The sequence below is a fragment of the Pollachius pollachius genome, assembly GCF_949987615.1.
Source record: "Pollachius pollachius genome assembly, chromosome: 11".
NCBI lineage: Eukaryota > Metazoa > Chordata > Actinopteri > Gadiformes > Gadidae > Pollachius > Pollachius pollachius.
The window spans coordinates 19,565,043-19,579,408 of NC_136944.1; the positions used below are offsets into that span (position 1 = coordinate 19,565,043).

The 14,366-nt window shown below is 44.3% G+C and overlaps 8 protein-coding genes across 9 annotated transcripts; 7 read left to right on the top strand and 1 right to left on the bottom strand.

Annotated features, from left to right (window-relative positions):
* Positions 1–322: 322 nt before the first annotated feature.
* Positions 323–2,744, bottom strand: tmem205 (transmembrane protein 205). Of its 2 annotated transcripts, none has more exons than XM_079746381.1 (4): positions 2,653–2,744; positions 2,258–2,373; positions 1,993–2,156; positions 323–1,772 (listed from the first exon to the last, which is right to left on the bottom strand). In XM_079746381.1, the coding sequence occupies exons 2-4, from the start codon at positions 2,355–2,357 to the stop codon at positions 1,470–1,472; spliced, it is 567 nt and encodes a 188-aa protein (XP_079602507.1). In that variant the 5' UTR covers positions 2,358–2,373; positions 2,653–2,744; the 3' UTR covers positions 323–1,469. The 2 variants fall into 2 exon arrangements, with proteins under 2 accessions (XP_079602507.1, XP_079602508.1); XM_079746382.1 differs by having other exon boundaries at positions 2,648–2,724.
* A 388-nt stretch (positions 2,745–3,132) lies between these two features.
* On the top strand, positions 3,133–3,573 carry LOC307082728 (histone H2B 1/2-like; the record flags this gene model as incomplete). Its single annotated transcript, XM_079746386.1, has 1 exon — positions 3,133–3,573. One exon carries the CDS (start codon positions 3,133–3,135, stop codon positions 3,508–3,510), a length of 378 nt encoding a protein of 125 aa, XP_079602512.1. The 3' UTR covers positions 3,511–3,573.
* Positions 3,574–4,495: 922 nt separating this feature from the next.
* Positions 4,496–4,879, top strand: LOC307082727 (histone H2A; the record flags this gene model as incomplete). Its single annotated transcript, XM_079746385.1, has 1 exon — positions 4,496–4,879. One exon carries the CDS (start codon positions 4,496–4,498, stop codon positions 4,877–4,879), a length of 384 nt encoding a protein of 127 aa, XP_079602511.1.
* Positions 4,880–5,813: 934 nt separating this feature from the next.
* On the top strand, positions 5,814–6,125 carry LOC307082729 (histone H4; the record flags this gene model as incomplete). Its single annotated transcript, XM_079746387.1, has 1 exon — positions 5,814–6,125. One exon carries the CDS (start codon positions 5,814–5,816, stop codon positions 6,123–6,125), a length of 312 nt encoding a protein of 103 aa, XP_079602513.1.
* Positions 6,126–7,290: 1,165 nt separating this feature from the next.
* LOC307082730 (histone H2B 1/2-like) lies at positions 7,291–7,683 on the top strand (the record flags this gene model as incomplete). The annotated part of the gene is made up of 1 exon (XM_079746388.1): positions 7,291–7,683. Exon 1 carries the CDS (start codon positions 7,306–7,308, stop codon positions 7,681–7,683), a length of 378 nt encoding a protein of 125 aa, XP_079602514.1. The 5' UTR covers positions 7,291–7,305.
* A 1,924-nt stretch (positions 7,684–9,607) lies between these two features.
* LOC307082722 (histone H1-like) lies at positions 9,608–10,335 on the top strand (the record flags this gene model as incomplete). Its single annotated transcript, XM_079746379.1, has 1 exon — positions 9,608–10,335. One exon carries the CDS (start codon positions 9,608–9,610, stop codon positions 10,247–10,249), a length of 642 nt encoding a protein of 213 aa, XP_079602505.1. The 3' UTR covers positions 10,250–10,335.
* Positions 10,336–11,043: 708 nt separating this feature from the next.
* On the top strand, positions 11,044–11,454 carry LOC307082726 (histone H3.2; the record flags this gene model as incomplete). Its single annotated transcript, XM_079746384.1, has 1 exon — positions 11,044–11,454. The coding sequence occupies one exon, from the start codon at positions 11,044–11,046 to the stop codon at positions 11,452–11,454; it is 411 nt and encodes a 136-aa protein (XP_079602510.1).
* A 634-nt stretch (positions 11,455–12,088) lies between these two features.
* Positions 12,089–12,535, top strand: LOC307082725 (histone H2A-like; the record flags this gene model as incomplete). Its single annotated transcript, XM_079746383.1, has 1 exon — positions 12,089–12,535. One exon carries the CDS (start codon positions 12,089–12,091, stop codon positions 12,533–12,535), a length of 447 nt encoding a protein of 148 aa, XP_079602509.1.
* Positions 12,536–14,366: the final 1,831 nt, after the last annotated feature.

Here is a 14,366-nt window from a genome sequence, read left to right on the forward strand (position 1 = left end):
GCACCCACCCTTTTGGATGATGAGAAAGCTTAACTAAAAAGATGAAGATGATATTTAAAAGTATTGACATAACATAACCCTGAATTTAACTCTAACCTTGTAAAAATTGTACAAGAAGCTGAGCAGATAAACTTGTTTTAACTTCCTGATGACAGATGCTTGAGGAGACCGCTGAATTTGTGAGTTCTGCCTTTATGTTGCTGGATCGTGTACTTCCATTGTTAAAGTTAGAACAACGTAGAATAACCTGAACATATCCGTTGTCCATCTTGATCTTTAGTACTGTGCGGTTCAATATTTCAGTATGAAATGAAAGACAATATTTCAAATCCACATCTGTTGTTTATTTTAAATTTGCTGCTTTATATTAAAAACCCACACTGGCCAAACAATTTACAAAACACACAATTTGTTGACCTTCATAAATGTTAATAAGGTCACTCAAGCACATCAATCTTAGCATTTTCTCCATTTGATCACAAAAGCTTTCAGTCAAGGCCTCGGACTCATTTGTATGAAAAGGCAGGAAAATCAATAGAAAATCAAGTTACATTTCTTAATCATGTGCAAAAAATACCTGCTGAAATACTGCTGACAGAACACACGTGTTGTCTGTTAAGGCGTTAAAACACTACCTATTATCATCTGTCAAAGAATGTTGACATCAAGAAAAACATTAATAACTTTAAAGCACGTTCTACCTAGTTTATTTTCAACCAACCTAAAATATTTTATTTATTTATATTTTATTTATTTTAATATTTCAACCTAAATGTTTTATTTCTTGATTTGAAAGCAAGCTCTGTTGAAATTATCATTATTACTAAGATTTCAATTATTTTCTCACTTAAAAAACAAATATTAATCATGCTGCTCATTTAAATGAATTCAATCCAAACTTGATTGTGTACATGTATTAATAGTAACAATACTTATTGTATTATTATTATTATTATCTTTAAAGGCTTCATTCTTAAGAGTTTAATTCTGCTAAATGAAGACGTGGCTAAGTGGCTATGTTTCCTAGGCTTGCTCCGTATCAAGGGGGCAGCCTCGTAAATAGGGTTAGCATACACATAGCCAATCTCTACCAGCCCATAAGCTGGGACAGGGTGAGGTTTAATACCCCTGCAGTGGTCACAACAGGACCCCATGTGTCCCCCTGCCGTCATAGATGGTGAGGTCTAGGGCCCTATAGGGACTAGATGGTGGTGAGGTTGAGGCCCCTATAGGGACTAGATGGTGTAAGGCTGAGGGCCCTGTAGGGACTAGATAGTGGTGAGGTTGAGAGCCCTGTAGGGACTAGATGGTGTAAGGCTGAGGGCCCTTTAGGGACTAGATGGTGGTGAGGTTGAGAGCCCTGTAGGGACTAGATGGTGTAAGGTTGAGGGCCTTGTAGGGACTAGATAGTGGTGAGGTTGAGGGCCCTGTAGGGACTAGATGGTGTAACGCTGAGAGCCCTGTAGGGACTAGATAGTGGTGAGGTTGAGGGCTGTGTAGACCAGGTTAGTGGTTGTGCAGACGAAGCCCACCAGGTTGACAAGATTGGAGAGGCCGTGGTAGCGCCCGAACATCCTCTTGCAGGCTCCGTACTTGGGGTCCTGCTCTCTGAGCTTGGCGTAGGCCTCCTTCTGGCTCCCAAGACCCACCTGGTCGCCCAGGCCATGCTCCTCCTCCACTGCCCTCAGCTGGAACATCAGACCCGTGGCTGCAGGGCCCAACCACTGGGCGTTGAGGCCGGCCGTGACCAGCGCTACCAAGTACAGAACCATCTGGGGGTCAGAGAGAGGGAATAATTTAAACAGATCCTCAAAGACAGGCTGCTGAAGATACCCCAGACACCAAAGCTGTGAGTACGTATTTTATAAAAGCAATGCCATGGGAAGGTAGACAGCTGCCATACTACACAGCCTTTTTTCAAGTGTACTTTTTTGTTCCATTTTTCCCAGGTTGGAGAGACAGGGAGTGTGTCGCTGTCTGCGTGTCCCTCACCTGCACATTTTCATGCCACTCCATCTTCTCGCTGGCGTGGTGCAGCGCATACACGACCAGGCTGCTGAGGTTAGCCGCCAGCAGGCAGTAGAAGTACACGGGGAAAAGCTTGCTCTGCACCAGCCCGAATGTGTGCCGTGTTACCTGCCGCACCAGCGCGAAACCTGTCGGCCAAGGGACGGGAAACGTTGAGCCAATGCGCGTACAAAAGCTTGTTTACAACTTTAGAGAAAACGTTTTCTCGCAATTGTTCCGATCCACTCACCTGCTATGAAGGACACCCAGAGCTGCATCCCCCAGGAGAAGGATAGGACCATCAGGTGAATCACCCTGACCAGATCCGTAGGCTCTCGTTCGGTAACCATGGCTGATCAGTGGATGCTAGAACGAAATACCAGTTAGGCAAATGATGGCTTAAAAACGAGTCGAACGCTGTAGATATATGTAGCGTTTAACCTCGTAGCTGAATGGGAGGTTATGGCCTCAATATTACTCTTACTTAAGTTAGTGGAAGGTCGTGCATTTACGCAACATCGTGTTATAACACTCGTCGATCATGAGAGCAAAGAATAAACGCTTTGTAATTCTGTAATATCCTCCATATTCTTCTAATATAATATGGATCAACCCCACGTTGTGTGTGGTGTGCACTTACTTTACCTTTTTCCGACGCCAAATTGAGTTATTAGCACATCTGATAGTCTTTCTGACGTAGTTATCTTCTTCTCTAAATCGTCAACGGCAAACCAAACATGTGGACCAATCACAGACCGTCTTGGGAACGTTTAGTTCCTCCCCTTTGTGTGAATAATTTATTTCCTCTGCTGTGAATTTATGGTGTTACTTATCTTTATTTGAGCTCAGAAGTGTATCGTAAGATGTCGCATGGATGTAAAAGATGAGGGTGAGTTGACGATCCTGGCCCTGGGTTGCTAAAAATCAAAATTTTCTCATATTATTACTTTGGTCATTCGAGCCTCTGCCGTTTGTGGGGAAACGCCTCCCTCTGCCGGTAAGATATATTCATAACACTCTATTTTAGCCAATCACATAAGAGGACTATCCCATGATGATTTGCATGCGTCACCCTATAAATACTACCGTTAAACACGGGCTAGCACTTTCGAATCCAGCCTAATCATGCCTGCTGAAGTTGCCAAACCCGCTCCCAAGAAGGGCTCCAAGAAAGCGGTCTCCAAGACCGCAGTTAAGGGCGGAAAGAAGCGCCGCAAGACCAGGAAGGAGAGCTACGCCATCTACGTGTACAAGGTGCTGAAGCAGGTCCACCCCGACACTGGCATCTCCTCCAAGGCGATGGGAATCATGAACTCCTTCGTCAACGACATCTTCGAGCGCATCGCCGGTGAGGCCTCTCGCCTTGCTCACTACAACAAGCGCTCCACCATCACCTCCAGGGAGATCCAGACCGCCGTACGCCTGCTGCTCCCCGGTGAGCTGGCCAAACACGCCGTGTCTGAGGGCACCAAGGCTGTGACCAAGTACACCAGCTCCAAGTAAACTCTTGATGAATGCAACCCAAACGGTCCTTTTAAGGACCACCCAATTCAGCTTAAGAGCATTCCTCCACTCAATAATGATCATTTACGGTCTGTAATGGAAATGTTGGTACGGACTTCACTATAAAAACTGATTCAGATTAAAGTATTATTGATAACACATTTGAAAGACTTTCTGTATTGATTGGTTATTTACGTTTTTTCTTAAAAGCAATCTTATGAATAGCCTACACTATGACCGTCTTTCGTAATCTTTAAAGGTTGTAAACGTGTACCTCATATAGACGAGCTAGACCACTGCAGCCATTTAAGTCAACGGTGGGCATTTCTTTGATGCATTTTCTTCGCTGAGGGACATTCGTTGACATATCTTTCATGGGAAATCGTTTGATATGTCGACATAAAACGATACAACGGCCTCAGATTGAGTTGATAATCACGCTCATTAAGTTTTCTTATGATCGATATTATATGGGGTCAATAGCTATTGTTTATGTATAGCACTTGATAAACAGCAGCTAGATGTCTCGAGCATTAAGGTGAACCTCTAGGCTTTGATGGCGCACAAGTTATAGTCCTTGTACTAGTTTTGTATTATATATATGATTTTAATATATCATAGCATAATTATTTAGGTCAGCCTTGAAGTCCTGGGCGTTCTCCATGATGTACATCAACTTCGCGCCTGTTTACTTTTGTGTTAATGTATGGAAGTGGCGGGGATTCTGCCTTCCTTAATAGGTCCATGGATTCAGCTGTATGAATGACCCATATGCTAATAGAGTGCGACGCCTCCTTAAGCCCAGACGACCATTGGCTGAAATATCTTCTCAATGCGCGCTATGAATTCAAATTAGAGCGCGCTCAAGTCAGGAGCCTTCTCATTGGACAATAGTCGGTAGCCTGTTTTCTGCTTACGTATAAGAAACGGTGTGTCGCCGGTAAACACCATTCTGTTCTGAACGAGCTGAAAGAAATATCTAATCATGTCAGGAAGAGGCAAGACCGGAGGCAAAGCCAGAGCGAAGGCCAAGACCAGGTCATCCCGTGCCGGGCTCCAGTTCCCCGTCGGCCGTGTGCACCGACTTCTCCGCAAAGGCAACTATGCTCATCGTGTCGGTGCCGGTGCTCCCGTCTATCTGGCCGCTGTCCTCGAGTATCTGACCGCTGAGATCCTGGAGTTGGCTGGAAACGCTGCCCGCGACAACAAGAAGACCCGCATCATCCCCCGCCATCTGCAGCTGGCCGTCCGCAACGACGAGGAGCTCAACAAACTCCTTGGCGGCGTGACCATCGCCCAGGGTGGTGTGTTGCCCAACATCCAGGCCGTCCTTCTGCCCAAGAAGACCGAGAAGCCTGCCAAGAAGTAAATTCGAAACAATCATTGAAAACCAAAAGGCTCTTTTAAGAGCCAACCAATTCCTCACTAAGCGCTGTAGTTTCTGAACCAAATGTATCTGCTGAGTTAACCATATCCGTTAGTCGGTTAATTTCAACACTATATAATGGAGACAAATACTATAAACTTGGGCAATGGTTTGCGGTACCATATATTCCACCATAATATAAAACACATTTCCCCATTGTACTCATAATGTGGACTGGAGAAGTCTTAATAGTATGAGGAGCTCAAACTGGCAGAGGGCTCGGCCGTACTTCGGCCAAAGTAGACTGAGAAAGCCGCCGAGAAGTAAAATGGATACTATATCCTTAACCAAGAGCTGCATATGCTGAACCAAATCACAACACTGCTCCATCATGAAAATAAGACCCCACCTAGTAAGACAATATAGCGTAGCCAAAAGATATGAACGAAATATCTTATTTTGGAGCTTCTTTTTCCTCATTGTTCCTGCTTAATGCAGAATACAGCAGAACACGTGTTAAAAATGTTAAAACTATAAAAAGCAACACACTTATTTGTATAACATGTGGTTGTGTACTCCACATCTCCAAATAAATAGGTATTATTTAACTACAACGAGCATTTATTAGCATATGTGCTTTCTTTGCATTTAATAGTTTTGCGAAATGTAGGCCTATATAAAATACATCTACGAAACGAAATAGATGGGTTATGATAACTAACAATTTGTGTTCGCTAACGAGAAATACATTTTATTTTGTAAACGATGCCTGCACTGAAAATACATTTTTTGTTTTGAAATTCTACTTCACAAAGAAAGCACTGGGCGGGGCCTGTACGGGCGATCCCGCCCGTAGTCTCTCTCAGGTCCTCTGTGAGCCTTTATAAGGAGGGAGCGAACTGCTGATCTTCATTCTAACTGATCAATCTACTGCATCATGTCTGGACGTGGCAAGGGAGGAAAGGGACTCGGAAAAGGAGGAGCCAAGCGTCATCGCAAAGTTCTGCGTGATAACATCCAGGGAATCACGAAGCCCGCCATTCGCCGTCTCGCTCGTCGTGGTGGAGTGAAGCGTATCTCCGGCCTGATCTACGAGGAGACCCGCGGTGTCCTCAAGGTGTTCCTGGAGAACGTCATCCGTGATGCCGTCACATACACCGAGCACGCCAAGAGAAAGACCGTAACGGCAATGGATGTTGTCTATGCCCTGAAGAGGCAGGGACGCACCCTGTACGGTTTCGGAGGTTAAAACCTTAGCTCCACACTTAAACCCAAAGGCTCTTTTAAGAGCCACCCAAATCCTGTAAAAGAAGCGGCATTCCCTCGGCATCAAATGAAGCCACAAATTGTACCTTCTATAAAGAATGAAGAAAAACATGGGTTCTGTTTACTTGTCACTAGATAGCTAGTTGCTCAATGTAGCATCATTCATAGATGTACTGTTTTTCACAACGCTAGAATATGAACTCACAATTAAATCAAAGTTATGCTAATTGGCTAGATGCATAGTATGTAGTTTTGACTCTTAAAAAAAAAAAAACGAAATAATTCGAGTGTTGGCCTAGAGTGCATTGGGCGGGAAAGCAGACCGATGCCAAAGCAAATATAAAGATCCTTTGTTTCCCTCCCATTCTTTTTTAAAACTGAACTACATTGTTTGCTCCAGTTACTCTTCAAATTCCTTCACTTGATGTAAACTTACATTTTCTTCACGTCTGTAACTATCTGGCTTTACTAAAACATTTTCAACCTCAATTTAAACTGAAGCACTCACTGTTAGATAAGATTTAGCATTTGGATTTAGCACATATTTAGATAGAAATGTAGAATTCGATTTAGGATTTATGTTTAGCTTTGATTTATACTTAAATGAGAAGATTTATATTGTAGCGACCCTGAGACATTTAAATAGTTTGTGTGTAATGTGTTGCATTGTATTTCGTTGTCCATTATGCCAGTTGTTCTATGCGCATGCGTTGCAACATTCTTCTTGTCAATCAGTGTGGGGTGCGAATCATCAGGTCAGCTGGGGAGGGCATTGGGAGAACAGGAGGGTGGGGGCTTGCACGTTGAAGGGACCGTGCCGTGCTTTTGGGCGGGTGTTTATTTTGCAAAATCTGGCAAAATCAAGGCATGTTTTCACCAGCTGGTTCAAAAACAGCACTGCATAGAAAAGGCTTTGCACGAAACAAACTAATATGCCAAACCAGTAGATTCGGTATACGGCCCAAGTTCCATAATGGATCTGTGAACAATCTGTATTATGGATCTCAACATTTATTCAATGCTTCGCGTTTAAAACAGCGCATGCGCAGTGATACTGGATATCTTAGCCAACCACATAGAGGGAGGTCCACAGGAATATTTGCATGGGACCAGGATAAAAATAGGATTCAGCGGTTGGCTGAGTATCCACATCGACTGTAATCATGCCTGATGCTGTAGCAAAACCCGCGCCTAAGAAGGGCTCAAAGAAAGCCGTCTCCAAGACTGCCGTCAAGGGAGGCAAGAAACGCAGAAAGACCAGGAAGGAGAGTTACGCCATCTACGTGTACAAGGTGCTGAAGCAGGTCCACCCCGACACTGGCATCTCCTCCAAGGCGATGGGAATCATGAACTCCTTCGTCAACGACATCTTCGAGCGCATCGCCGGTGAGGCCTCTCGCCTTGCTCACTACAATAAGCGCTCCACCATCACCTCCAGGGAGATCCAGACCGCCGTCCGCTTGCTGCTCCCCGGGGAGCTGGCCAAGCACGCCGTGTCTGAGGGCACCAAGGCTGTGACCAAGTACACCAGCTCCAAGTAAACTCTTGATGAATGCAACCCAAACGGTCCTTTTAAGGACCACCCAATTCCGCCTTAAAGCGCCTTCCATTCAATAATCATGATCTCTACTAGAAATGTTGATACGGACTGATGTATAGCCTTCAATTGTATTGACAAATTGCAGGACCACACAATTCTGCATTAAAAGAAAAAGCACTCCATATCATAAATTATATCTGAAATTACGCTAAAGTGGCTATTATGTGCCCCTTTATTGTCTTTTTAAATAGACATCTCAGCTAATTAACATTGGTTTTACTTACTCAGCCTCTGTCATAAGGCTATACAGTAGATGTCCTCAGAAAAAAATAAATGCATGAGATATAGTTACGCCCTGAACTTCCCTTTTCAAAACATTTTAGCCCAGCTATAACCTAAAGGAAGAAAACAAACGTAATATTGAATAGCCTTCATAACACTGGAGCATGGTACCCCAGTGATGAGTCTTACAAAGACTCAATACCAGTGGGTGCTCCTGAGCTTGCCACTGAGTGGTGCATGGGACTGGATAAATGCGATTGCCCGAAGGGTGCAGCCAAAAATGTTGGTCGCCATGAGTAAAATAACATCTTAACTTAGAGAGTGGTTTTCAGATTCAGTTTTTGTGTCAGCCGCCGCTGACACATCGACCCGCCCGGGCTGACTGACCCAACAGGTGACGTTCTTTTTGAGACCTATGAGTGCCTCGGAAGAAGCATTACAAAACAAATGCTGCCTCAATTTACAGCAGAGTGGAACGTTTACATTGTATTTTGGGAGAATGGCAAAAACAGTTTTTTTTTTAATATATATAACTATTGTTTTATTAACAGTGATATTACTATGTTGATGGTCATATAAAACAATACCACGTTTAAAAAATATATCCAGTACATGGTTTTGGCTTCACTGGCTGTTTCATGTCGAATCGAATGCTAGGATAATAACTTCTTATGCAATATAGTTTACCAGTGTCCATATCAATTTATTATGAGAATCTACAAATACCCATCGCTAAATACTGTTATCATTGCTATTCATCTGATGCTTATGATAGGCCCTTCAAAATATGAATACCATTTTATTTGTTGGATACAGCAAGTGTGGATTTGTTCGGTCGACCACCTATTTACGCTTTAATTCATACTATAAAACCAAAATTGAGGCGTCAATTATTTTGCCATGTCTCCAAACACGCTCATTTCAATCATATTGAATAGTAGGCCTACAACATGCACATTTAAAGAATCACATTTGCCTAAAATAAGACTGTTTCTTCATAATTCGTCGGAACTCGTTGATGAGGAAAATATGCCTGCAATGTATTTGTAACAACAATCAAAACGTATGTAAAAAACATCTAAAAGCAAAAATTATAAGATGAATCTATGTGTATAATGAGCTGGCTGGTATACAGCAAGCCTTTACTACCGCGTGTGTTTACCAGCTACTTTCTACGCGCTTTTTAATGTAAAGTACAGACACAAGGGATATGTTGCTCGCTGACAATTGTTAATCAGAAGTGTGTTTCATATAAAAAAAGATTGTCTGCATGATTAGAATAGAAAGGCATTATTAAAAACAGATATCCGAGAAAACAGATTGATACCAAAATCACGTCACGTGGAAAGATACGGTTTTTAAGAAATCTTTTCGACATCCATGGCGCTTACAACTCTGCAAGGTTCAACATAAACATCTCTTCTTGTAGTTTGTTCACGAGAAGTGTCAAATAATTATATCGTGTGTATGTTATAGCTCGATAAAACTGAGGAGGAAACACAAACGACACATCTTTCTCCCTCACAGCAAAACGCCTCACTGGTTGAGTCTGTACGGTTCTCACTGTGTGTATAAGGACAGCCCACAAGCGCCAGTCAGACAATACTCAGTTTCAAACTCTTGATACTAAACCAACCGAGAAGATGACCGAAGTTCCTCCAGTAGCTGCTGCCGCCGCACCGGCGAAAGCGACCAAGAAAAAGGCGGTTGCCCGGCCGAAGAAGGTCGGACCCAGTGTCAGCGATCTGATCGTCAAAGCCGTGTCTGCTTCCAAAGAGCGAAGCGGAGTTTCTCTGCCAGCACTTAAGAAGGTTTTGGCCGCCGATGGCTACGATGTGGAGAAGAACAACACCCGCATCAAGATCGCCATCAGAAGCTTGCTGGAAAAGGGAACTCTGGTCCACACCAAGGGCATCGGAGCATCTGGGTCTTTCAAGATCAGCAAGGACGCGAAGAAGCCAGCAGCGAAGGCTGCTGCTCCTAAAGCCAAGAAGGCTGCTGTCAAGAAGCCCGCCGCCGCCGTCAAGAAGGCTACCCCAAAGAAAGCCAAGAAAGCCGCAGCCAAGAAGACGTCCGTGAAGAAAATTACTACCCCCAAGAAGGCGAAGAAACCCGCTGTGGCCAAGAAGGCGGCGGCGAAGAAGAGCCCCAAGAAGGTGGTGGCCAAGAAAGTAGCGGCCAAGAAGAGCCCGAAGAAGGCGCCCAAGCCCGTCGCAAAGAAGTCCCCCGCGAAGAAGGCGGCCAAGCCCAAAGCAGCGAAGAAGGCAGCCCCCAAGAAGAAGTAGATGATCACATTTATTTTTTGTTGAAAACCCCAAAGGCTCTTTTAAGAGCCACCCACCTAACTCTAAGAGCCCAAACCCTATGAAACTATCACCCATTGATGTCTTATGTTCTGATTTTATAAATCCAGATTTTTAACTATTTAGTGCAGAGGTCTAGTGATGGGTGTTTCGTTGGACCCTATCTAATAGGGTGCAACGAATATATAAATCCTTCAACAATCTTAATACTTGTTGATATTAAGTGATTTTTGTTTTATAAAATAAGGTCTATGATGAAACTGCACCAACCTTAACCTACGTTAATATTACTTAAGGTTCTCTGCGGAAAAACCTGAAATGTATCATTACAATGTAGCACAGGTAGCAACTATTACACATTTGCTCTCAATAAGCAACGTCATTCGAATAATGATTTGTAAGCGTATAGCCTAGTAAACAGACAACGTTCTGTAAACATATACTATCTCCCGATGGCTTCGGAGTTCACAGTAGACGAATGGCTACTGGATGTAGATGTACTAACTTTGTTCTGTTGACTTCATGTATTGTGTTAAACTTTATTTCAAAATAAGACGTTAGATGACGCTATTCAAATTTCAAAAGGCGGGAATGGTATGACCTGATTATGAACACGCGAGCTGGGCGTGTGAGGAAATACAATGGGACGCAGCGCCTATTCGCTGTCAGCGTCTTTCCAATGACAAATCAGCGTGTGGCAGTGTACCGGGGCTGGCTATATAAACCCTTGCTCTACTGCGTAAAAGTTACCCTTCAATCTTGAAGATTTTGCAGAAATGGCCAGAACCAAGCAGACAGCGCGTAAATCTACCGGTGGCAAAGCCCCAAGGAAGCAGCTCGCCACCAAGGCAGCCCGCAAGAGCGCCCCGGCTACCGGCGGCGTCAAGAAGCCCCATCGTTACAGGCCCGGGACCGTGGCTCTGAGAGAGATCCGCCGGTATCAGAAGTCTACCGAGCTGCTGATCCGCAAGCTTCCCTTCCAGCGCCTCGTGAGAGAAATCGCCCAGGATTTCAAAACCGACCTCCGCTTCCAGAGCTCCGCCGTCATGGCTCTTCAGGAGGCTAGCGAAGCATACCTGGTCGGTCTGTTCGAGGACACCAACTTGTGCGCCATCCACGCCAAGCGTGTCACCATCATGCCTAAAGACATCCAGCTCGCCCGCCGTATCCGTGGAGAACGTGCCTAAAAGTGTTTGACGACCTAACCACAACGGCTCTTTTAAGAGCCACCTACATATCTTTAAAGACAATATGACCTTGCTAGTACATAAAGATTAGTGTTAAAGCCAAATATAATCATACAAAAGATCACAAATATCTCCATACTCAAAGCACATTGATGTGCAAAAATGACTTGTCAATGTTTTAGCAATACATACACCCAAACGATATGTAGCACCGTTTTTAAAAAGTGCTATGAAAGCTGACCGATTATGTCCTATACATTAACTTTTTTAATTGTTAGGATGTTATCAAAGTACAGAATGCTTTCAATGCTAAATTAACTTATAGAAGCGCGAAATAAATTATTGTACTGTACATCAAAATACAGTTGGCTATTCTGATTTCCGATTGACAAAGGTCGTTAGCGGATTTAACATATTAACAAAGAGCAGGTTTTAGTTAAAGAAGTACATTAATATGTATTTTTTAATCAGTTTTATTATTAAACATTGCGCCTCTGAATTACAGCCTCACAACAATAATGTAAATCCTCCATTGCTCCCACCTGCTGGTCATTTTTAGGTAGACCTAAAATGTTCTCGTGTGTGATTGGTCCATTCATTTCAAATTTACAATGGCCAATGAGCAGAGACCTGAATGGCAGATAAAAACGGGACGCGGGTATGTTCGACACTTCTTCATTATTTGAAACAAGTAATCATGTCTGGAAGAGGCAAAACCGGAGGCAAAGCCAGGGCTAAGGCCAAGACCCGCTCGTCCCGCGCCGGGCTCCAGTTCCCCGTCGGCCGTGTGCACAGACTTCTCCGCAAAGGCAACTATGCTCATCGTGTCGGTGCCGGTGCTCCAGTCTATCTGGCTGCTGTGCTCGAGTATCTGACCGCTGAGATCCTGGAGTTGGCTGGAAACGCCGCCCGCGACAACAAGAAGACCCGCATCATCCCCCGCCATCTGCAGCTGGCCGTCCGCAACGACGAGGAGCTCAACAAACTCCTTGGCGGCGTGACCATCGCTCAGGGCGGTGTGTTGCCCAATATCCAGGCCGTCCTTCTGCCCAAGAAGACCGAGAAACCCGCTAAGAAGTAAATTCTCTATACAAATTGTAAACCAAAAGGCTCTTTTAAGAGCCACCCATATCTTTCTTGAGGGCTTTATTTCCTGAACCAAACTGGTATGCTAAAATGAATGCATTAGCACCAACATACTGGAACGGTGTCGGTTTAACTCGGCCTTGTTAACATTGAACGCTATGATCGTGAGCAAAATTGACACGTTTAGTCTAGTTTTTGAATGGATTTCAAGCGGTCATATTAGCTGAAAGTTGTTCCAATGACACGCAGTTTCCCTCCATTTTATTCTTTGTAGGTTACATTTTGGAGGAGTTGGACTTAAATAGGCTTGTCTTTATGTTCAAGAGAAACAATTTGGTCTCGTAGGATATACGTTCTTGTCCAATGTGCTCGGCACAGAAATTTCAATGTACCTATCAACCGAGGAACCGCCCTCATATAATCTATTGCGCCCTATTGATAATGCCGGGTAGAGCCTGAAATAAAGCATATAACCACTAGATGTCAGCAGCATCACGACCAGAAGATGACGGCGAGCTACTGCTCCTGTTGGAGAAATACTGTGAAAAACAAGATGCATGCCTTACCTCTCCCAGAGTCCCACTCTCAAGAGAGGATAGACTAAATAGTACCTAGGTAAGGTTACTTTCATGCCACTTAATTGTCCCTCTATTCCTTAAAGATCCCATGGCATGAACATTTCGCTTTCTGAGGGTTTCTAACATAAATATGAGTTCCCCTAGCCTACCTATGCTCCCCCAGTAGCTAGAAATTTCGTTGGGTGTAAAACGAGCACTAGCCATTCTGCTCCGCCTTTGAAAAAACGAACCTCAGACGCGCCCGTTTTGGAATTTTCCTCGTACGTCGTCATCAGGGGAGATGCCACCTCCCCTTTCTCTGCCTTGTCAGCCCAGAGAATTTGGCCCGCCAATGAGATACCACCGTGCGAGCGCCGTGTGTGTGTGTGTGTGTGATTACACACACTGTAACGCAAATATAACGCATTTCTTTGTTATTTGTATAACCGTTCTGCTGTTGGTGTTATGGCGCATAACAAGTCAGACTCTCGTCTCTGGTATTTCCACAACGAGACTCGTAGTGGGGGTTATCTCAGCCATAGTTGGAAAGGAACTTTGGCTTTGACTCCCTGAAGTACATGAACCACGACATGGAGGAGAAAGGGATTGTTGCCCTCGAATGTCTCCCGCTTGAACCCCGCTTCCCACTGCTGAGGGACCACCGCCTCGGCGCTGCCCGCTGCAGGAGGTGGTGGTGCCTAAGCGCTGACCGCTGCCGAGGCGGTGGTCCCTCGGCAGCGAGGCTCCGGTGGGAGACAACCGCGGTCAACAATCCTTTTCTCCTCCATGTCGTGGTTCAGTCTACTTCAGAATGATGTGGACATGGAAGAACGACGCAGTCGTTTGAGATTCATAATATCGTCTGGAGGCTCACACAGCTTTTGGCCATGACAATATATATTATATGATATATATATATATATATATATATATATATATATATATATATATATATATAGAGCTCCAGGATTCCCGTGTGTTCTAGAATATTTACAGAACACGGCCAAAGGCTGTGTGCTCCTCGCCATTGTGATACATACACTATAAACACAGTTTATGGTACCGTGGCGGCAAGCTGCTTAAGGCCACACCCCCACCCTCCTCCTTGACCCGCCTCTCTCCTCCTCATTTGCATTAAAGCTACAGACACCGAAATGGCGCATTTGGGGAAAGCTCACTGTGCGACTGGCTCGTAATGGCTGTAATTCTGCACCACGTCTGAATTTCGGGAACGTCTTCAAATACTGTGTTTTGGGCCCACTAATATCT